General features: G+C 37.2%; 1 protein-coding gene across 1 annotated transcript in view; it reads left to right on the top strand.

Annotated features, from left to right (window-relative positions):
- Positions 1-599: 599 nt before the first annotated feature.
- LOC126108299 (zinc finger protein 117-like) overlaps positions 600-25,481 on the top strand; it is a 161,179-nt gene continuing 136,297 nt past the window's right edge. The window contains exons 1-3 of the mRNA XM_049913521.1: positions 600-704; positions 2,253-2,339; positions 24,765-24,854. Of these exons, the coding sequence (XP_049769478.1) occupies positions 2,271-2,339; positions 24,765-24,854 (159 nt within the window). The 5' untranslated portion in view covers positions 600-704; positions 2,253-2,270. The remainder of the gene's footprint in view (positions 705-2,252; positions 2,340-24,764; positions 24,855-25,481) is intronic.

Below are 25,481 nucleotides of genomic sequence, written 5' to 3'. Positions count from 1 at the left end.
ATCGCACGGCCGACTTCCTTCAGCAACGGGACCGATGACCTCACTGTTTGGTCCCCTCCCCCAAATTAACCAACAAACGACTTTAATTTTTTCCTAGCAGATATGCAGCTCTGATTCCAAGAATGTTAGAACGACCTCCTTGGTAGGTTCCTTCTTCCGCATTGATTGACTTTGACCACAGCAGCAGACGACTGTAGAGTTTAGTAGTTCGTGTCATGCGTTTGTACGGTATTGTGTTGCGTTTTCTGTGTAATATGTAAGTGATTTGATGGTGGAGACAGGAAATCACGGAAAGACACATATTGAGTGTGGTACTAAGTCAATACTTAATTTTTATTATCATTACAGCTAACTGCGTCGAATGAAGTAGTTTGCCAATGCCTTGTAATGCTGCTATAGTAACTGTTCGTACAATTATAATATTAGTTTAATTTAATTTATTGGGCACATTTGAACAATAAGTTTGTTCCACATTTAATTCTTGTATCATCCTTGGCGCTTCTGGTTATGGTTTGAGATAGCCTTAGAATTTCGTAAGTAATTATTTCAGGTTATGTGTATCAGAACCAAACACTTCTTATTTTCAGTGAGCTTGTGTTTCCACATTGCGAGCAGGAGGTGACTAGTGTTTAGACAAACATATTAGCGCACGTTACGTACCTGTGCTGTTCGGCAATTACGAAGAATACCAGATCGACGCGTGGGTATGTAATGTGCTTGCTGTTTTCGTTCTGTCCGATAAAATTGCTGAATGTTTCCCGTGATTTAGCAAAAGAACCGCCAGATATTTTGATGTGTTGTCTGTAATTACCGGAAAAGTGTCTATATGCTGTGGTGGTTAGAGAAAGTGAAGCTCAATGTGAAATACTTTGTGATAGACGAAAAAAGACCCTCATGAAGTTCACACACACACGCTGCATTCATATTGTCATATTTACTTGTGTTGTGCATGCGAAGTTCGGTAACAATATTTGTGAAGGAAGGAATAGGGACAGTAAGTGTTTACTGTAATCTGAATTGTAGTTTGCCCGGGTTGTAGCGCAAACAATCGTACTGCCGATACATCAGATTCGTTAGCATACGTTAATACAGAGTATCAGGGATTGGTTATGTTGGTATGAAAGAGAATGCTGTAGAGGGAATTCATTGTGTTGCGTTTTCCATGGATTTTCAATGTGCCTATGTGCTCCATAGTTCAGTAAATAGTGTTAACTGCTGTTTGTAGTAATGTGCACGTTTCAATCTATGGAAGCATATGGGAAATGTAATTGACTCTGTAAGGCCGAATGGGTATGTGTAATTGCCACCGACAAAAGCATCCGAAAACCGCAGAACATTGTCATGGGTACGCTTATGAGAAAGTAATTTCACTAAGTCTTGTTAGAGGAATTTAATTGTTGTTAAATCTTGACAGTCAAGAATCATTTATTTTTCTATGCAACGTGCAGGCAGCAGTGTAGGTTTTTAGTGACTGGGTAAAGATTGCAGCATTGCTCTATATTGAGTTGATAACGTTGAATGTAGATGACTGTATAAGGAAAACAGTTGTTAAAAATACATACTAAACTGGCTGAAAAAAAGAAAGTTCTGTCTGTGTGGGTGGATTTTCATGTTCTGCTTTTCTGAATACCATGAGCAAATATGGGTTTATAGATTGATTGAAAATGCAGCCAGTATGATTGAGAAATAATTCTTTTCTGTTCTTGCATATGTTGTTAAGAACATAATTATAAACCTCTTACGTTACTCCATATATTAAGGAATTTGCAGGATACATTGTCAGGCTTCGATACAGCTCGAGACTCATTTTAATCTTTTATTCTTCATACGTAAAATTGTCTAGAGTAAATAGATTTGTCTGGTAAATTCAGTTTATCTTAGTTGCTTCACATGACAGTTCGAAATTTATGTGGAAAAAGATAAGTCAGCTACCATATTCAGAATAAGACTGATTACCACAAGCAAATGCTACTAAGTAACAGCAGTAACTGAAAGTCATTTGTTTCCATTGTGTGGGGGGTTTTTGTTTTCTCTCAAATTGAGTTTTGTTTTCCATTAATGACACTGAGGCTTCAGAGTCCCCATAACCAGCAAGTTGTAAATCAGTTAATTTTGTCAGGTTCTTTGTCCCTCAGCCATTTTTAAATTTTTCATATGCATCAACTCATTTGCTGCAGCCAGAAAATACTGCCAGTGCACTATGTCGAATAATAACAATGTAAACATATCACTTTGGCTTTCTTGTTTTTCAGTGGCTTAGGAGGGCCACCATGGACTACAAGGGAACTAGTTGGGTGAAAAAAGAGAAGAATGAAATATATGCTGAACCAGAATCCTTGGTAAATAGCTTTTTGTATTTTTTACCATTGTTTCATTAATTTTTTTGTGCAGTGGGGTGTGTAAACAAGCAGATTACATGTCCTGTTGTATGTCAGATGAAAAATTTGGTATTGGCTGTTGGTTTTGCTTCTTGACCAAACGAAGTTGTGACTGTTGGCTGTGCAACATATTTGCAATGGATTGGTGTCTTGTAGTATATGATGCCGCTCTCTAATATTTAATATGTTTAAAAATTTCTGCAGCTTATTGTTAGTGTGATGTTGGCATTCCAGTAGTCAATGATCACATGTTTACTGTCTACTAGGAAATTGTCAAATGTTCTTGAGTTGTGAGGTTAGCAATCACTTGTTACAAATTAATTTCCTGCTTTGAGATTTAGTTCAGTGTGTTGTTAATGTATAGATTTGTTCCTTTTTTAGAAAGAGGTATTTTTAATGGATATGATAAAGTAATATACAATTGGACTCCACTTGCTAGAGTGCAGATGATTTAGCTACTACTGTAGGTCAGTTGTATGGTTTGCTGGACGAATTGATCATATGCTATATTTGTGGTCAATTTTTAAGTTGACCAGAGTTGCTTTCTCAGACAAGAGGGATATATATGTGGATTTATTGCAAAGACAATATTTGGCAGTCTATTCGTCATGGTGCCTGATGGAGAAATCTAAACTCATGACCTACAATATTCTTTCCTGGTGTATAATTTTTGCGATTGTTCATTTAATTGGTTTTATACCCTCAAAGTTATTGTTAGCAATATTACCGTTCTTGATCTGTTTTTGTTTTGTCAGTAGGTATTCAGAATCTATTAAATATAGAGAAGTGGTAGGGGACCAAGAGTTGTTGAAATCGTTTGAGGAGCTTAAATACTATTAAATGAAAGAGCAGTTGATAGTGTAATGTACAACCCTAAAAAGGAAATGGTGGTAATGCTGAAAGTAAAAGGAAAAAACTAGTGTTACAGTTTTAACTACAGAATGTTGGAATGTTTGCAGTGGTCTTTAACCAGTAGATCTTCACATTACCACTCTAAATATTTAGTATCAAATAAATTACTTAAATGTTAATATAATCAGAGTTAAACTGTGTGGGCTCAGGTATGACACGTCACGTCTGTAACATACAACATATGCTTACAGGTTTGGTGATCATAAAAGAAGTAATTATAGCAGAATGTCACTGTCAGCTCCAGGCAAATTAAAACATGCTGAAGTTACTGTTAGAGCTCACTCCTTGATTAAGTTTTTCTGAGATTAGCAGGATTTTCAATTTTCCAGTGTGTGGCCATCAACATTTTATGGAAAATTCACTCATCGAGCTGGTTTTGAAAATATATCCTTCATTTCTTTCTTCATCAAAGCGCTGTAATTTCGTTTATGTAGCTAGATCAAAACAATCCGGTGACACTGTTAAGATGTCATTTGCTCTGAATCATTCATCTTGAGAGTTTCTCTAGAAGCAGTGAAAACACAAATGTACACTCACGCTAGACAATGTCATGTTATAAAAGTAGCCTTATCAGGTTTTTGTTAGCGTCAGCTGCCAAAGTCTGCGTCAAGTAGGACCTTCTTCCCCCCCCCCCCCCCCCCCCCCGCCACCACCACCACCACCAAAAGAAGAAAACCTTTGTGCTTCGAATTTCTCACTTACCTTTCTTTCTATGAACTTGGTGTGTGTAGTGTCGTGCTCATATTCAGGTTGTTCATTCTTCTAGTGGTATTGTAGTTCATGCATTGATATCAAAATGTCAGCAGTTGGTAAACGCAAGTAGTTGTAGATACAGCACACATGCCTTTGCTGTACCAATCTTCTTATCACTTCTTTTTGGAAGAACTACGGAAGTGAGGACTATATTGCACCTTCATATCATGTGTTACATCTGTATTGTAAACGTATCTGTTTTTCCATTAGCTCAAAGCTGTTTAACTGAGCAATTGCTGTTCAAGCTTTTCATGTGAGGTTGTATCTGAACTGGTCCAATGGTGACAAGCAAAACTTAGTTGCCTCAGTTGTGTTTTCCAAAGAACAGAGAAATTAAAATGAAACACGGGAAATCTCAGGATAGAGTAATGATATACAAAGCATGCGTTCCAACTCAACACATTGAGGAGACCTTAGGTTGCAGGTAGGTAGAATGAATTGACTGCTAAATATTTAAGCTGTTGGACAAAGTAATTCATATGAAATACAGAACAACACTAGGCCATGAACACATCTAATGTGAGTAGAAATCTGTTGGAGTGAGAGGTAAAGAGCTACTGTGGGGTGGGAAGTGAGGGATAGCAGGGTAGGGGTGGAGGTGATGCTGTGCTGCCTGTGGTATTGGTCAAGGACATAGGGGGGACAGAACAGGGCTGCTAGGTGCAGTGTTGGGAGGCTGTGTGGGGCATGGGGGGGGGGGGGGGGTGGAGTTGTGGGATAGGTGTGTTGCAGTGCTAGAATGAGAGCAGGGTAGGGAATAGGTGGGGTGGAGCATACAGACTAGTGAATGTTGAGGCTTATGGGGATGACTGATATGTTGTACGAAGAGTTTCCATTTGCACGATTTAGAAAAGCTGCGTTTTTTTAATGTGCTCCCAAAGATGTAATCTTTGCTCATCTTCAACCTACCCTGCCACAAGACACCAATCATTTCCTTCACTGAGCTCCACAGTTCGTGCTCCTTTACAATTTGGCACCCTGCTCATCATTGTCAGTGCTATCACCCTCTAGGATTACATCCCCCCACACCCATGGCTTTCTGTTACTGAACAGTACCTTTCCCAGTGTCTGACTCTCTCCTAACCTACAGCCCCTTCCTGGTCGCCATGACCAACTAGATTCTCACCCACAATTCTCCATTGAAGGCACTGCCTACAAATCTACAGCACATCAAAGGGCATTTGTATGGCACCATGTTCTGCCAGTTCATTCATATGCCACCTAGCGGATTCCTTTCTAACCATCCAGAATCACAAACCCTTCACCAGATCAAGATTCATTGATGACATTTTTATGATTTTATTGGTGTGTTACTTGAACCTGATCTGATTAGGTCCATCAGGCCCTCTATTAAATTGGACCGCAGTTACACAAATACTGTACCCTTTTTGTATCATATTTTCCTGAAACTAAGTTTTAATATGACAAATAGTATTACAATGATTTGGGTGTCTCAATTAGCAATGTCAGTGAATAATACTATGAACTAAAAGTTAATACTGGCAGTACTTCTACTACTGCAGTTGATACCACTAGTAGTGCTAGTAGTAGTGGTGGTGATAAAAGAATTTGGAGTGCAAGGTAGATTTTTTCTGATACAGTGTGTTATGGGGAAAGGAAATGTAAGGAGACTCCACCAGCTGAGAATATTGGGAAACAATGTGATTGCAAGGAATATACTAAGGGTTACACTGAGGCCTCCACAGCCTAAAATTTCCTTTAGAGCGTTATCCCAGAAACAGATCTCCCATGCCTTGTCTTGTCAGTCACAAATACAGAAATGTCCAATTTCACCCATCTACTTTGATCCATGATGTCACAAATATGGCAGAAGCAACCATACACTACGACTCCAATATGGCGCCTATGACATCATTACGTAAACATGACCACTAATACGAAAATACAATTAAAAACCCAAATACACACAGACACACACTCACACACTCTACACTGCTGTGTACTTATTATTTTGCCTTTCTCAGTTTCTCTCCTCCTCTTCCCCTCCCACAGTACAGCTTCCCAAAACTGCCGTTAGCAACCCATACTGTCTCTGCCACATCCTTGCATGGTGTCACAGAGTACACATTATCTTCCCCCCACCCCTCCTCCCACCTTTACATTGCTATCCCTCTCTCCCTGCCCCGTGCCGCCTCATACCTCACAACCCACCGTAACAGATAGTTGCTCATGCCAAAAGCAGATGGTCATGTCTCAGTTCTTGGAGACAGTGGCTCTGTGTGTGTGTGTGTGTGTGTGTGTGTGTGTGTGTGTGTGTGTGTGTGTGTGTGTGTGTGTTTTCTATTTCAGAAGAAGGGCTTTGACCAGAATCTCAATTTTTAATACTCTTTCATTGTACATGTCTGTGAGTCAGTATAGAAAGTAAAAGTGCCAAATTTCATGGTGATGGGAAAGTGAACTGGGAAAAACACAACAACCAAATCTGGAAGAAAAGTCCTCAAGATTGTTGTACCTTATGTGTAAACTGAGAGTAGTGTTTGGTTGTAACACACTCTGTATGTCATATTTTGGTTCCTTTGTCAGATACATGTTTATTTCGCTGATATCAGTGGCATAAAAAAATCTGTGGAATATGCTAGGCAAAACATATAGTGGTGCCTGTATTTGTTTACCAGGCTTAGAATACTAATAGTTTTTGATATCTGGATGACTCTGCTGTTGGCATCAGGAAGAATGGTAAGAAATGTGTTGCCAGGACAGTTTACAAACAAGATACTGTAAGTAATGCAAACATCCACATCCCAAGGCATGGGCTAGCAAGAACAGGAAACTCTCACAAAGTGAATGACCTCAAAAGTTTTATTTATTATTCCCTCCCTGCTTCATCCACATAATTTTAAAATTTCAAAATAAAACTATGATTTGCTAATAGAAAATCCATGTTACAATTAGTTGTATGGTGTGGGTATTGTTGATTTCAATATTAAAGATTCTGGTTGTACCCACTGATTTCACTACACTATTGTTTGTTTATATGATGAAGCACATTTCATATAAAATAGTTAACGATAAGTAAATAAAGATTATGGGAGTAGGAAATATGATTCAAAGTAGCAGCATAGGAAAATGAAAATAAATTTTCAAATTTCTTGTCACTGATCATTCATATAACTTTTAGATCACTACCATTGAAATGCACCTTACTGACTGTCACTGAGAAGGCCACTCTGAAAAGAATGAGTCATTTATTCTTTGGAATTGTCATAGACTTAAAATATGTGATAATGTTTTGTAGTATATCTAAAATTGTCTTCTTAAAAGAACTCCTGGCAGATTTTTTAAATGGATGAGCAAGTGAACCAACAGGTAATTCTAGAATTTTTGTGACTGTATGAAATTAAACAGTGTTATGTTATGGCTCAATTTTGGTGAATATAATATAGATTGGCTTTATGCACTTGCCCATGCTAGACTACCCTCCACAGACCTCTTAATCTCTGATGACAGTCACCTCCTACATCCATTTGAACTTGCTTCTTGTCTTCAAGCCATAGTATCCCTCTACACTTTTAATCCTCACATATCCCTCCATTACCAACTTGACTATCCCTAAAGGCCTCAGAATTTGTGCTATTAACAGGTTCCTTGTGTTAGTGAAATTGGTCCCTATGTTCCTCCCTCATTTGGTGTTTCGTTTACCCATCAAATCTTCAGCATTCTTCTGTATCACATTTCAGATGCTTCCATTCTCATCTTGTCTGAATTGCCTATCATTTATGTTTGACTTCCATACAGGACTGCACTGCAAATATCTTCAGAAAAGACTTCCTAACACTTAAATTTATATTAGATGTGAACAGTCCTCTTTATTAGGCACATGTTCATTAATATTGCTAGTCTTCACTTTATTTCTTTCTTACTTCGGCCATTGTCAGTTACTTTGATGCCCAAATAGCAAAAGTTGTCTACTACTTTTACTGTCTCATTTTCTAGTCGAAACTCAACATTGCCTCATTTATTTCAGCTAGATTCCATTGCTTTTATTGATGTATGTCACACAATCTCCTTTAGTGATGATATCCAATTTTGCTATTCTGAGTTTTACCTCCCACACATCCCTCCATTGACAGTTTCAAGATGCCTGTTTTGTTTAATAGAATTACATTGTCATTGGTAAACACACAGTTTGCTTTACTTTCTTCCAGATTTCCTTCGTGTCTTTGTCATACAGAGTGCATATCAGATGTAGCTACAAGCCTGTCTCATTTCCTACTCAATGCTTCCATTTCATGTCTTTAAAGTCTTACAACCGGTGCCTGGTTTCTGTGAAAGTTGCAAGCAAACTTTTGCTTCCTGTCTATTTATTCTGCTGCTGCCCAAATTCCAAAGAGTGCAGTCAACTCCACATTCTCAAAAGCATTTCAGTAAATCTGCAAAAGCTGTAAACGCAATTTTTGTTTTCATTTAGCTCATCTTCTAAGGTAAGCCATAGTATCAGTATTGCCTTGTTTTACATGTTTCTGGTACCCAAAGTGATCTTATGTAAGGTTAACCCTGTAAAAGCTTTCCCATTCTTGCAAGCATGTCATATTAATATGATAATATTCACACCTGTTAGCACCTGCCTTTCTTCAAATTTGAATTATTACATTCTGGTTGATGTATGACTGTATGTCAACTATCTCATATCTTGCACAAAAGTGGAATAATTTTGTCATGGATGGCTTTCCCATGTATCCCAATAATTCTGAGGGAATGTCATAAACTGCAATGGCCTTGTTAGTACTTTGTTCTTTCAGTGCTGTATCAAATTTTGGTCATATTATGATATTTCCAGTCTTGTCTACAACTACTTCCTTTCCCCTTTCTTGCGCAAGTTTGTTCCCCTTTGCCTTACAACCATTCTTGTTTAGCCATATTTCATGATCTGTCAACATCATTCCAGTAATGTCTGTATTCCCTTTTGTCTGCTTAAATAGCTACATGTTTCTCATCAATTAAATTCAGTATCTCATGAGTTGTGAAGGTATTCCTACTAGGCCTTACTTTTTACCTATGTTTCCTCCTGCCTTCACTGTTTCATCTCAAAGCTGCCTATTCATCACCCAGTGTATACTTACCCTCTATTTATCACTTGTTGCCTAATGCTCATTTTCAAACCATCAATGAGTTTTGGTTCATGCAAGTTTATCCAAATCCCATGTACTTAAATTCTACGTTTACCATTTCTTCAACGTTACTCTGCAGTTAATAAAAACAATTCTAGCCAGAGTCCACAGCTAGCACTGGAAATGTTTTGTAGTTTACATTCCTGTTTCGAAATCTTTGTTTTTGACATTACGTAATCTGTTTGAAACCTTTTGGTTTCTCCAGGTTATTCCACATACACAAGCTTCTTTCATGATACTTGAAAAAAGTGTTTGTAGTGACTAATTCATGCAATGTGCAAAATTCTACCAGACAGCTTCCCCCTTTCAGTCATTTGTGCCATTGGATGTTCTCTTAACTATTTTACATCCTGTTCCTACTATTGAATTTCATTATCTTCTAGAATTGGCTATCATCTTCTTTAGCTATTGAATAATTACTCATCAAACTTTTTCCTATTCCATTCTTCTGCTGGTCTGGTTGCCATACAAATATCTACCACAGTTGTATTTTCTTCATGCCTATATCAGCTATGGTAATTCAGTGACATTGCTGTTGACAGTAGCTTACTCATGTGCCTATTTTCTTGCTCATTACTAGGGCTCTCCCTGCATGACCCCTATTTGATTTTTTGTTGATAATCCTGTACTGGCCTGACCAGAAGTCCTGTCCTTTCTGCCACTGCACTTCAGTTCGTACTACAACTGAATACAACCTATCCATTTTTCCTATTTAAAGTCTCTAATCTTCCTAGGCTGTTGTTGTTGTCTTCAGTCCAGAGGCTGGTTTCGTGCAACTCGCCATACTACCCTATCCTGTGGAAGTTTCTTCATCTCAAAGTATGTACTGCAGTGTACGTCCTTCTGAATCTGCTTGGTGTATTCATCTCTTGGTCTCTCTCTTTGACTTTTACCCTCCACACTGCCCTCCTGATGCCTCAGAACATGTCCTACCAACCGATCCCTTTTTCTAGTCAAGTTGTGCCATAAATTCATCATCTCCCCAATTCTATTCAGTACCTCCTCATTACTCATTAGTTACATGATCTACCCATCTAGTCTTCAGCAGCACCACATTTCAAGATCTTCTATTCTCTTGCGCACACACACACACACACACACACACACACACACACACACACACACACACACAAACACACACACGCGCGCATGCATGCACGTGCAGAGTGCTGAGACCACACTGCCAAGCTGTGGTCTCAGCTCTCTGAGACTGCGATCATGTGAGTGTGCGAGCGTGCGTGTGAGGGTGCACGTGTCTACTGCTGACAAAGGCCTTAATGGCCGAAAGCCTTAATTGTGTGAATCTTTTTATTGTGCCTATTACGACTCAGCATCTCTGCTATATGGTGAGTAGCAACTTTTCTTCTCTGGTATTGTTACATTCCATCCTGGATTTTCCATTGTTTGATGTTTGCTTCTATTCTCTTCTTGTTTAAACTGTTTGTCGTCCGTGTCCTCCACTTACATACAAGACTGCACTCCATACAAATACTTTCAGAAAAGACTTCCGGACACTTAAATCTATACTTGATGTTAACAAATTTGTCTTCTCAAGAAAAGCATTACTTGCCATTGCCACCCTACATTTTATATCCTGTCTACTTTGACCATCATCAGTTATTTTGCTCCCCAAATAGGAAAACTGATGTACTACTTTGTGTTTCATTTCCTAATCTTAATCCCTCAGCATCACTGATTTAATTAGACTTCATTCCATTATCCTTATTTTGCTTTTGTTGATGTTCATCTTATATTCTCCTTTCAATACACTGTTCTTTCTGTTCAACTGTTCTTCCAGGTACTTCACTGTCTCTGACAATTACAATGTCATCGGCAAACCTCAAAGTCTTTATTTCTTCTCCATGGATTTCAATTTCTGCTTCTAATTTTTCTTTTGTTTTCTGAACTGCTTGCTCAGTATAGATTCAATACCATCAGGGATAGGCTACAACCCTGTCTCACTCCCTTCCCAACCACTCTTTCCCTTTCATGCCCTTCGACTCTTATAACTGCCATCTGGTTACTGTACAAATTGTCAATAGCCTTTTGTTCCCTGTGTTTGGCCTCTGAAACCTTCAGAATTTGGTAGAGAGTATTCAAGTCAACATTGTCAAAAGGTTTCTCTAAGTCTACAAATGCTGTAAACATAGGTTTGCCTTTCCTTAATCTCTGTTCTAAGACAGGTTGTAGGGTCAGTATTGCCTCATGTTTTCAAACATTTCTATGGAATCCAAACTGATTTTTCCCAAGGTCAGTTTATACCGGTTTTTCCATTCATGTGTAATGTATTCGTGTTAGTATTTTGCAGCCATGACTTACCAAACTGATAGTTTGGTAATTTTCACGTCTGTCAACACCTTTTTTTGGGATTGGAATTATTATATTCTTCTTGAAGTCTGAGGGTATTTCACCAATCGCTTACATCCTACTCACCACATGGTAGAGTTCTGTCAGGTCTGGCTCTTCGAAGGCTATCAGTAGTTCTAATGGAATGTTGTATACTTGCAGGGCCTTGTTTCGACTCGGGTCTTTCATGGCTTTGTCAAACTTGTCACACAGTATCATGTCTCCCATTTCATCTTTATCTACATCCTGCTCTAATTCCATATATTGCCCTCCAGTACATCACCCTTCTATAGACACTCTATATAATCCTTCCACATTTCTGCTTTCTCCTCTTTGCTTAGAACTGGTTTTCCGTCTGAGCTCTTGATATTCATCCAAGTGCTTTTCTTTTCTCTAAAGGTCTCTTTAATTTTCTTGTAGGCAGTATCTATCTTACCCCCAGTTGATACATACTTACCCTACTAAGGTATGAAATACTCCACACTCAGACATATAGAGTGCCTGTCCTGCTTTTCCTGATAACATCCCACTTAGTAGCCTCTACCTGTAGATCTGAATGGGGGATTATTTTACCTCCAGAATATTTTGCCTAAGATAATTTTGTACAGTAGAGCTGCATGCTCTTGAGAAGAAAAAAACAAACATAGCTGCAGTTTCCCTTTGCTTTCATCCACTTGCAGTATTGGCACAGGAAGTTGGTTAATGCTACAAGGCCAGGTCAGTTGATCATACAGACCATTGCTCCTGCAACTGCTGAAAAGGCTTTTGCCTCTCTTGAGGAACCATGTGTTATCTTTATTTCTCCTCAGATAATACTTATTTGTGTTTGCACCTATCTGTTTTCAGTATTGTTGACATGCCAGCAACACTACCTTGGCGGTGTCCATGGTTCATTTGGGGTGGGGGCTATGCACTATTGTTTAAAGTGCTGTCTTGGAGCAGAAGAAACAGTCTTAGCATGTATATTTGTAGAATTACTTCGTTATCTGTATGAACACAAATAACAATTCTGTGAGACTGCATTGGTACACATACAAACCCACAGATGAAAACTGTTGCTATGTCTCAGATTTGAGGCTGTAACTCCTGGTTTCAGGATCAGTTACTTTAACAGTTATCCTAACCAAGCATGCCTCCAGGGCTGCCAAGGGGATGTCAATTGCGTGTCCTCATAGAGTATCATCGTAGGTTCAGGATTTTTAAGGTCAGCGACCAGCCAATACTTTTGTAAAGCAGTATGACACAGTTCTCCACAGAAGTAGAAACAAGAAATGCATTTGGTAGTTGGGTGATTTGTAAGTGCTGGTAAGTATAAAAAATTTATTATACAGTTGTCTGTAGATGAGTGCATAGGATAACAATATAATAATCATAAAATTGGTGGTTCAGATAACATCGATTGCTACCAGTTCTTTTAGTTTTATTTACATTCCATATGTAAAACAAATGGTAATTTTAATTCATGCTGAACCATACTTTATTAAAAAGTTATTTTTAATTATAAGTTACATACAAATGCAAGTATTGTTGAAAAATTAGGATTTGGTACAAAAATGGAGAGCATCAAATTGAAAATAAAGAAATCTCGCTGAGATGTATCAAAATTTTTGTTTTAATATGTCTAATGTTGAAAAAAATGTAATTTTTACTAAACAATTACAATTCAGTATTTGTTAAATTTGCGAGTTGTTAGTAGACATGAAATTTTTCAAAAATTAGTAGTTCAGACTAGAAGATTCGAACCAGCAGCTTTTTCGTTAAGGCACTTTCGTGCTATAGTCTCAATTACCAGCAATTGTGTTAATAATTAGGAAATATTTTTTAGTTGATAGCACTCAGAAATCTTCCGATCATCAAAGTCAAATTTTTGTAATTCTTTGGTAACTGCATAGTGCTGGTTTAGGAAATTGATGTTCCAGCACTAAACTCCAAATACTCTAAATCTGAAGGAAATTGAAGAGGATGATTTGCAAGATACCATTTTCAGTCAAGTTCTTATTATTGCAGGGATGTGTCCATAATGGTTAAGGTGACAGCCCATAAAATGCAAGAAATCCAGGTTTTACGTGTGTTGTTTCATAGACAGTTCTCTAATATTAGGCAGTCATTGGATCAAATTTTGAATGTTTCTGATGAGCATAATTTATCTGGTATTCAAAATTGTATTGGCTGACTGCATTGCAGCAGAATTGTGAGTGAATAGAGCAACTGATTTTAATTGATCAATGACTGTACGATCCATTTTTATTCTTGCAGAGGAACTGTTTTCTTTCCAAAATCATATAGGAGAACAAAATTATCTGCTGTTCAGGCCTTTAGCTCCAAACATGTTTCCTGTGCCTCTTCTTACAAACTGAAATGACCTGTGCATTTTTCTATTCCCATGAAAAGCCACTGTTCCATAAAGTAACACTTCAATTGCCATAGGTTGTTCTACAATATCCACTTGTTTTATTTAATCTGATGGCTGCCACTTCAGGTCTAGTGGTCTACTGTGTAGAAAAAGTTTAGTTTTTCCTTCTCACTCCTGTCCCCTCCTTAGTCAATTATGTATCTGTCATTTTAGTATCCATGCTGCAGCCAAAAATGTGAAATGCATTTTTATGTTCTTTAGTGGAGAAACTTTTTAAGGCAAAGCATTGTAATTATGACTTTTCTGTTACTGTCATCCATTTTGCTACCACGTGCATCATTGTCAACTTGCCTTTGTAGAGTTGTCTTTGATCCCTTTTCTAACATTTTTCTTCAGAAGTTGTGGGGTTTTCGGTTTTTGTTCCATGTTTTGCAAGATATGATCTTGCTTATAAATTAATGGAAGACTTCTTATATAGGTTGTCTTGGTGGTTCTCATATGTTCAACTTCTGGTTGGCCATGGGGATTCAGGGGATTTAGTGTCATTTGAATTTGCTGTACAGATCTCTGCTGTCATGTAACTATGTAATGTTGTTAACATTTGCAGGTCCTCACCATATTCCACAAAATTCCCCATACTGGGTGTATTGGCTGTTGCATCATGTTTGATCACCTTACAAGATTTGTTAGGCAGAAGTATGTTCCTATCTTTCAGAATTTGTTTTTAACAGTAGCAATCTGTGATGCTTCAGTAGTCCAGTGCTCATGTTCCAATCTCTGTATTTAGAGAATTTATTATTTTGGGCATGTTTATTGCTAACAGAACAAATATTTTCCTGTTGTGTGTTTTCTAAACAGTTACACAGGCTAATGTTTTGGAAAGCATGTTTTGTAGATTTTCACAGGAATTTTTGTTCTCACAGCTGTGCTAATGTCACAGGATGTGATTTTGAGATGAATGAGTTCAGATTGTCCTCTGGAAATTTAGATCTACATTTTCCATGGATTCTCTAAATTTCTTCAAGGAAATGGATGGACAGCTCCTGATAAAATGACACGGCTCATGTTGTCTATATTTGCTCAACCTCATGTCATGTTGTACTTCATTGATGTAATTTTCCTCCACATCTTTCTCCCCATCTAAAGGCATGCATCTTCAGTCATGTAGCTGAGAAGTATATATATCCTGTCACTACAGTATGATAGAGAAATTCGATTGTATACAATATTTACCAGACGATATCTTAAGCATTAATCTACTATGATGGATGGATGTTGGAACTCAAACGTTCTTTTTTTTCCACATCACATTTGACACTTTAAAATTATTTTTTCCTCACATTTGATACTTATCTTTATGCAGATTTCAAATTTCAGTAACATGCAATGAGATAAATGCAGATTTATTTCATTGTACAGTTCTTATTTTTCATGATAATAAAGCTATTACTGCCTGAATTCTGTGATGCATCTTTCTAATGGGTCCTCTGTATGAAATATCAGATTTTGCAGCTAATCATTTCTAGTTTTCCTTCCAGTATTGTGTGTATAATGCCACTGTTAGTTAATGAAACTCTGGATCTTGTCTTGAATGCTTACATACTTTTCTAAGAGTACGAGGATTGCTTCTTGAATGGGTGTGAGGCTACAAATTCAAGTGTTTTGGGTTCAGTCCTAAGCATCATCTGTCACTTTTTCTCTGTGGAAAATGACAGTTTCCATTCCAGTGTGAAGCTCTAGGTCTTCATGTAACTTACTATGTCAGTGAGTTCAGAAGTTGGAGGAAGCCAGTGGCATACCACATCCAGTAAGACAATGCCTAATAGAGCACTAAGATGTTAATAACTACTTCTACTTATTCATCCATACTCCGCAGTCCACCTGATGGTGTGTGGCAGAGGGTACTTTGAGTACCTCTATTAGTTCTCCCTTCTATTCCAGTCTCGTATTGTTTGTGGAAAGAAAGATTGTCAGTATGCCTCTGTGTGGGCTCTAATCTCTCTAATATTATCCTCATGGTCTCTTCACGAGATATACATAGGAGGAAGCAACTTACTGCTTGACTCCTCCTGAAGATATGTTCTCGAAACATCAACAAAAGCCCGTACCGAGCTATTGAGCATCTCTCTTGCAGTCTTCCACTGAAGTTTATCTATCATCTCTGTAACGCTTGCGCAATTACTAAATGATCCTGTAATGAAGCGTGCTGCTCTTTGTTGGATCTTCTCTCTCTCTTCTATCAACCCTATCTGGTACAGATCCCACGCCGGTGAGCAGTATTCAAGCAGTGGGCGAACAAGTGCGTTGTAACCTACTTACTTTGTTTTCGGATTGCATTTCCTTAGGCTTCTTCCAATGAATCTGTCTGGCATCTGCTTTACCGACGATCAACTTTATATGATCATTCCATTTTAAATCACTCCTAATGCGTACTCCCAGATAATTTATGGAATTAACTGCTTCCAGTTGCTGACCTGCTATATTGTAGCTAAATGATAAAGGATCTTCTATGTATTCACAGCACATTTCACTTGTCTACATTAAGATTCAATTGCCATTCCCTGCACCATGCATCAATTCGTTGCAGATCCTCCTGCATTTCAGTAAAATTTTCCATTGTTACAACCTCTCGATATACTACAGCATCACCTGCAAAAAGCCTCAGTGATCTTCCCATGTTATCCACAAGGTCATTTATGTATATTGTGAATAGCAACGGTCGTACAACACTCCCCTGTGGCACACCTGAAATCGCTCTTACTTCGGAAGACTTCTCTCCATTGAGAATGACGTGATGCGTTCTGTTATCTAGGAACTCTTCAATCCAATCGCACAACTATCTCCAAGTTGTTGAAAGCTTCAATTTTACATTGGGTTTGCATTGGTTTTTGTGACATTTGAGATGTAATTTCCTGAGTACCAAAATTAGGTGTCCCACACGTAGATCTGCATTTACCTGCATATTGTCTTTACGGGTGGTTTTATAATCTAAAAAATTGGTTCTGCATATAACCTGCTACTTGTGTAGTTCCTTCTTGACCATAGTGCCCTCATGGGCTTTGCAGAGGTACCCTATCATCTTCCACCAAATAACACAGGTCAGAAAATAGGGAGCTGAGATCATCATAAAATCAAAAAATATTCTTATTGGAGCCTTCACTGTGGCACAGGCAGAGGAGAGAGAGAAGTTCCAACTTTGTGTCAAACCCAAGTGATCATAAATAGTGATTGACACAAGAATATAAACATTGTTCTCAGTAAAGAAAAGAATTACAGGTTGTGAGTGGAGTTCTACGAAATGGACATGAAATTTTGTGGTGAAACAAAATTGCTTCGTAGTTAGGGATTTGGTGATTAGCCCACCAAACTCCCAGGAACATAATTTAGTTGCAGATGATAATCTATCAGTACATATAAAAATAGAGTATCATACATAAACTAGAAATATAGAAAAGTTAGGTAATAGTGGAAAGACATAAATTGTTATGAGATCTTGAAACATGTAGCTGAATAAAAGTACTCACTGATGATGGCAGAAAAATGCTGAAGCATTTTTGGGCATTTATAAACAGTTTCCATCACAGGTGGATCAGAAATTCCAGTAATTGTACTATACATTACTCAGACTCACCATTGGAATACCATATCTCAGATGGAACTTTGGCGAACACAAGACGTTGACATGCCTGTTATGCCCTGTACTTTTATACTCCAAACATTATTTTGTTTTTCTAATCTTGTTACATAAATAACTCAAGAGTTGCTAGTATCATTTGTTGGAAAGATGATGTAGGGATATGCATCAACTTCTCCACAGTGGTATGTGTCACCACATTTCTTCATAGTGGTGTGTATCACTACACAAGGCTGCTGTGTGTCTGAGTCTCACTGTTCTGAAACTGAATTTCACAGTGAAGAGCAACCCCTCACTGCTTGGTTGGATGCTGCAGTGAGGCATTCTTCAGGCCCAAGTAAGAGTGTTGCATTGGTTTGGGTGTCCAATCAACAGTACTCTGCACATCATGCAGCCAGCACCCTTCCTTTCCTTTTGACTGAAGACAAACCAGCAAAGTCAAGAATGCTGGAAAGCTTATGAGCCTGTGGCATCTTGACTGGAACCAGGGGGGTTCTGTCATTCCTTAGTCCTTGCCCTGGAGACCTGATAAGTGCAGGTACTTTAGATGGACATATGTTACCTTGAAATAGCTTTTATGTGCCCCCATTAATAACATAGTTCCTCAAGTCAACAACTCCTGTTGACAGGTTTATTAGCTAAACCTCACAAACAGTGCTCCACATACTTCACTAGTTTATGGTAGAAGGTAGATATTTCTATCATGTCTCAGGTCCAGTTTGTTGGCAGCCAGTGGGAGGATATTACATCATAGACAATGCACAGCTGTTAACCATATCAGTCCTGCCATTAACATACAAACTAATCATTTTGTGGATGGCCTTTACTTCACAGCATGCTTTTGATACATGTGGACAATTCTGTTAATGTAATATAATCATATATGTGTGTATACAGAACACAAGTGGAACTTTGATTTTGAAATTTTATTAATTTTATCTGATATACAATCCTGGTTTTGGTGAGTGGTATTGTCTGCATAGTTGTATCTTCATGTTCTTCTGCTGCTTACAAGAGGTTCTTTTATTTGGGTGTAGAGCAGTGTTTCACTGCCTCTCTTCAAATACTATTAACAGCTTTCTCTCAGAGATGGATCTATGTTGTGGCAGACTTGATATATAGCCTTCTCTGAGGTTTAGGTTAGCCTCAAAACTGACACTTTTCCCTTATTTCCTGTTTTTGTCCACAGTCCTGCTGGATACAAATCAATATCAGAAAGAAGAGTGCAAAAATAATTGATGAAAACCCAGTGTTACATTAAGTGTTACATGTTTTTTTGTTTGGCCACTGCAAACAGGCCTTTTCCCTGAACATTCACTTTGATCCCACTCTAACATCTGATATGTCAAGGTAGTTGTTAGATTAAACACTGTGTTTGTCTCTCCATTGAATTAAAAATATGTCATTGGCTACATAAATTGGCTTTTCAGCCATCATAACTTCCCATTACAGCCTGCAACAGGTGTTACCAATATACACTTAGGGGTTGGAGAGGGGATGGCCATGAAAAAGTTGTACCAGCTTATCTTGGATGGTCATATTTTCCTTCAGGGTTGCAGATGCATAACTTCATTTCCTGTCTGAGGTTTTTTTTAACTTTATAAATAAAAAGAACTTTGCAAAGAACTTAAGTGGCTTCCATGTGCAAAATAGTAGTGAGATGCATTTTATTATCTAGCTTGCTGCATCAGTGTCTCCACATTCACACTGGGCAAAAAGAAAGTGCCATCTTCAAACTTGCAGCTGTCAAGACATGTTATTGATGCAGTCACCTACATGGTGCCATGACTCACCCCACACTACTGTCAACAGTAGTTTCCTTATTGTGGTGGTTTGTGACATTATTCCATGGTGTCAAAAGACCCCTGTGTCATAATCATAATGTGTCATATGAACCAAATTACGTTTCATGTAATTGAATGTTCTGCTTTCAGCCGATTCTAATGGATACATTCAAATGCCCAAATGATATTTGGAGTTTCTCATAAATGGCCAGTTCTGTTTTCTTGCAGATTCTATTTATAATATATTGATTGAAATAGGCTGAAAGGGGGCAGGAAGGACTGGAACCATCCAAAAATAAAATAAAATTAAATTCCAAAATAAAAATCAAGAAATGCTATTGTGATGTGTCAAGTGATTCGATGTGAATTCAATTTGAACAAGTCAATAGTTCTGACTTCCAATAAATATTAGTAATATCAGGTCCAATGTCTAAAAAGGAAACAAAAAGTGAATATTTGCGCTACACAGTAAAAATAATTTAAATAGCAGGGTAGAGGAATAAAATTTAAAGCTAATCTAATACTATAACAGAAAGCTTAGGTTACATAAAACTACCTTTTGTTTTGTAAAATTTTATGTTTTACTTTATAAAGGAATTAGCATCTGAACCAGTATTTTCCATGTAATAAGAGAGCTTGCAGTTGATCTTTGACTTATGAATAGAATGGGGAGCTCAATAGAATTTTATTACAAGCTTGAAGCCATTGACCACATCACACTTCACCAAGCATTTTGCAGGCAATTGGCCAGTTTTTCCTACTCCTGCACACTTCAAACGCGAAAGGTTCTCTATTTGGCTTCATTCATACAGCACACAGTTCAATTTAGTAATGTTACTGGAGTTTCTCAAGTCATGCAATTGCAAATATAATAATAATAATAATAATAATAATAATAATAATAATAATAATAATAATAAAATCCGTGGAGGCCCGGGAGAAGAATAGGCCTCCGGTATGTTCTGCCAGTCGTAAAAGGCGACGAAAAGAACAAACCACTAATAGGGCTAACCCCCCTTTTAGTGTGATTACTTGGTTCAGGACAGAACTAAAGAAGCCTCGGACAAGTGCCGTCATGGTCGGGGACGACGCTTGAACCCTATGCCCGCCCACAATGGTAACGACACTGCTAGCCAACTGGAAAAGGATTTAAATCCGAATAGAGGTGTTTTGCAGGATATGCTTCCTGCAACCACCCTAGAAGGAAAACGAAGACAGAGGATGAGATGGTCAGATGAAGTTAATCGACACCTCATGTTCTGTTATTACCAAGCAACAAACCTAGGAACCAACACAACTGGATACAGATCACAAGTATACACAACATTTATTACCAGATACCCGGAATTAAAATTTTTAACAGAACAACGACTAGCTGATCAGATCCGTGTAATAATAAAAAATAACAGGATACCCCAGTCAGAATTAGAAAACATCAAACAACAAGTACAACAAATACTGGAACAAAATAATGTGCAATCAGAAGAGGAAGAAAACACAGTAATGGACTCAAACATCCCAGAGCAAACAAACAAAGACCAACACGCATCAATTAAACAATCAGAGGAAAACGAAATCTTAAGACAGCCACCAGAACAAACACAAATAGAACACGAAGAGAGACACGTGTTAGATATAGAAGAGAAATTTCAGCTGACATATATAGAATACAAAGACACAAATACAGACATTAGACCATTCTTGCATAGACCGCCAAATAACCCACAAGTCGAAACAACAATAAAAACTATCAACACAATCATACACAACAAAGTAAATGAAAACACAACTATGGAAGAGTTACAACTACTGGTTTATATAGGAGCACTCACTACACTAAATATACACACTAGGCAGAGATCAGAACAAACCAACACACAGAAGAAACCCACAAAACCAGCATGGCAACACAGGTTACAGATCAGAATAGAAAAACTGAGAAAAGACATCGGACAGTTAACACAATTTATAAGAAATGAAATATCAGACAAAAAACAAAAAAGGTTAGGTAAAATCTTACAACAAGAAGCAATAGAGCAATTAGATGAAAAAAAGCAGAAATTGCAAGCATTGGCCAAACGACTTAGAAGATACAAAAAAAGTGAAAATAGAAGGAAACAAAACCAAACATTCAACACAAACCAAAAGAGATTTTACCAAACAATGGATAACACACACATTAAAATAGACAATCCACCAAACATAACAGACATGGAACACTTCTGGAGCAGCATATGGTCAAACCCGGTACAACATAACAGGCATGCACGGTGGATACAAGCAGAAACAGACACATACAAGATGATACCACAAATGCCTGAAGTGATAATTTTGCAACATGAAGTCACCCGAGCAATTAATTCTACACACAATTGGAAAGCCCCTGGAAATGATAAAATAGCAAATTACTGGCGAAAGAAGTTCGCCTCAACACATTCACATCTAACTAAATTATTTAACAGTTACATTGCAGACCCATACACATTCCCTGATACACTTGCACATGGAATAACCTATCTGAAACCTAAAGATCAAGCAGACACAGCAAACCCAGCTAAATATCGCCCCATAACATGCCTACCAACAATATACAAAATATTAACTTCAGTCATTACACAGAAATTAATGACACATACAACACAGAACAAAATTATAAATGAAGAACAAAAAGGCTGTTGCAAAGGAGCTCGAGGATGTAAAGAGCAACTGATAATAGATACAGAGGTGACATATCAAGCTAAAACTAAACAAAGGTCCCTACACTACGCATACATTGATTACCAAAAAGCCTTTGATAGTGTACCCCACTCATGGTTACTACAGATTTTGGAAATATACAAAGTAGATCCTAAATTGATACAGTTTCTAAACACAGTAATGAAAAATTGGAAAACCACACTTAATATCCAAACAAATTCAGATAACATCACATCACAGCCAATACAGATTAAGCGTGGAATATACCAAGGAGACTCATTAAGTCCTTTCTGGTTCTGTCTTGCTCTGAATCCACTATCCAACATGCTAAATAATACAAATTATGGATACAATATTACTGGAACATACCCACACAAAATCACACATTTGCTATACATGGATGATCTAAAACTACTGGCAGCAACAAATCAACAACTCAACCAATTACTAAAGATAACAGAAGTATTCAGCAATGATATAAATATGGCTTTTGGAACAGACAAATGTAAGAAAAATAGCATAGTCAAGGGCAAACACACTAAACAAGAAGATTACATATTGGATAACCACAGCGACTGCATAGAAGCGATGGAAAAAACAGATGCCTATAAATACCTAGGATACAGACAAAAAATAGGAATAGATAATACAAATATTAAAGAAGAACTAAAAGAAAAATATAGACAAAGACTAACAAAAATACTGAAAACAGAATTGACAGCAAGAAACAAGACAAAAGCTATAAATACTTATGCTATACCAGTATTGACCTACTCATTTGGAGTAGTGAAATGGAGTGACACAGACCTAGAAGCACTCAATACACTTACACGATCACAATGTCACAAATATAGAATACATCACATACATTCAGCAACAGAAAGATTCACATTAAGCAGAAAGGAAGGTGGAAGGGGATTTATAGATATAAAAAACCTACATTATGGACAGGTAGACAATTTAAGAAAATTCTTTCTAGAGCGAGCAGAAACTAGCAAAATACACAAAGCAATCACTCATATAAATACATCAGCTACACCATTGCAATTTCATAACCACTTCTACAACCCTTTAGATCACATAACATCAACAGATACAAAGAAAGTAAATTGGAAAAAGAAAACACTACACGGCAAGCACCCGTATCATCTAACACAGCCACACATAGATCAAGACGCATCCAACACATGGCTAAGAAACGGCAATATATACAGTGAGACGGAAGGATTCATGATCGCAATACAGGATCAAACAATAAACACCAGATATTACAGCAAGCATATTATTAAAGATCCCAATACCACAACAGATAAATGCAGACTTTGCAAACAACAAATAGAAACAGTAGATCACATAACAAGCGGATGTACAATACTAGCAAATACAGAATACCCCAGAAGACATGACAATGTAGCAAAAATAATACATCAACAACTTGCCATAAAACATAAACTAATAAAACAACACGTTCCCACATACAAGTATGCACCACAAAATGTACTGGAGAATGATGAATACAAGTTATACTGGAACAGAACGATTATAACAGATAAAACAACAACACATAACAAACCTGACATCATACTCACCAATAAAAAGAAGAAATTAACACAACTAATTGAAATATCCATACCCAACACAACAAATATACAGAAGAAAACAGGAGAAAAAATTGAAAAATACATCCAACTGGCTGAGGAAGTCAAGGACATGTGGCATCAGGATAAAGTCGACATTATCCCAATTATACTATCAACTACAGGAGTCATACCTCACAATATTCACCAGTACATTAATGCAATACAGCTACATCCAACCATATATATACAACTACAAAAATCTGTAATTATTGATACATGTTCAATTACCCGAAAGTTCCTAAATGCAATATAACATATACCATACAGTTACAAGGAAGTCACGCTTGACCGAGGTCCGCGTCACATTCCATTTTTAACCAGACTTAAGTCTGAGAAAAAAAGTCAAAAAGATAATAATAATAATAATAATAATAATAATAATAATAATAATAATAATAATAATAATTCATGTTGGCACCTACATGAACACTGTGAGTAATCAACATCTTCCATTCATTAGCAAATACAGTGCATTTCTGTGCAGATAAATGTATTCAGTTCCTCACAATAATGAATAAATATTGCAGTAAAACAGTAGAAATTCTAAGATTTGTCACATAGTATGATTTGCTTAATGATACCCAGAAATGTCTGCCTGCTTACTCAAATCCTGACATCCTCAGTGCCTTGCATCAATGCTGGTGACTGGGACCATCCCTGGCAGAGTTTCCTCAAATCAAATTACAATGGTGGCACACTGTTTAAATGTTTAAAAAATGAATGAAATGGGATGACAGTGGTATTGGTGAAAAGGAGAAAATTACCATGATATTTTACATGGGGTGTGTAATATTTTGCATGAAATGAAATGCTATTGCATTAGTTCAATTTTCTTTGAGCCAACTACCCACAATAACATGTCTCCCTTGCAAAATGAGCAAAAGTTTAGTTGAGAAAAATAATATCGTGTGTGTGTGTGTGTGTGTGTGTGTGTGTGTGTGTGTGTGTGTGTGTGTGTGTGTGTGTGTGTGTGAATTGGAATGAAAGTAAATCTAATTTAACGTGACACAATTTCTTGTTACCTAATGCCATTAAGTGAATACATGTGACCAATAGGTTTTTAGCCCCACATGATGTGTAAGCACCAATCAAGTGCAAGGGACAGAAGCTTTGAATATGCCATTCTTTCTTTTTTCAGTTTCTTGAAGGTCCGCTAAAGATTGTAATGCCTAGTCTCCATATAAAGCAAGACCTAGAACTGAAACAGGAGGATGGCATTGAGCGTGATGTAAGTTTTCACATGAGTGATGTATTGTGCATGTAGTACTGTATGAATATCATGAAATGCATTGGGTGCAGTATATTTCAGTGATCATAAATGATGATACATTAAAACCTAGGATTTTAGCACTCCTCCAAAATGTTTATAGAATTTCAATTGACTATAGGTATATTGTTCTGTTGTGTAATGGTATTTGAATGAAACTTGTAGGAAACATAAGTTTATTAACAGTAACCCACGGTAATTTTATTGTACATGTAAATAATGAATACCTCAAATTCGTTCTTGGAACAAATGTACCAAAGATGACTTCATTGCAGCAGCTGTAAATTTATTTGTCTCTGTCAGAGTTCTATAATAGAAAAGATATAAGATGTAAGAGGTAAAGCAATCAACTGTAAGCAGTATGTTATCAGGTAAGTATTGTGTTTGTCATACTATTTCTTTTCACTGAAGTATTTAATGAAAAACAAACTGCATTACTGGAATTGTTTGCTCTGTGTAAAGAGAATGGGTTTATCCAGTATGTATGGCATAAATTTACAGTGTAATGGAACATTTCTTATCCCAAACTGCTTGCAAAGAGAAAACATGATAGCAAGAATTTTTGTAAACAGCGTTAAATTTAGTACA

The sequence above is a fragment of the Schistocerca cancellata genome, chromosome 11, assembly GCF_023864275.1.
Source record: "Schistocerca cancellata isolate TAMUIC-IGC-003103 chromosome 11, iqSchCanc2.1, whole genome shotgun sequence".
NCBI classification, from domain to species: Eukaryota; Metazoa; Arthropoda; class Insecta; order Orthoptera; family Acrididae; genus Schistocerca; species Schistocerca cancellata.
This window is presented reverse-complemented; position numbering and strand designations above follow the sequence as displayed.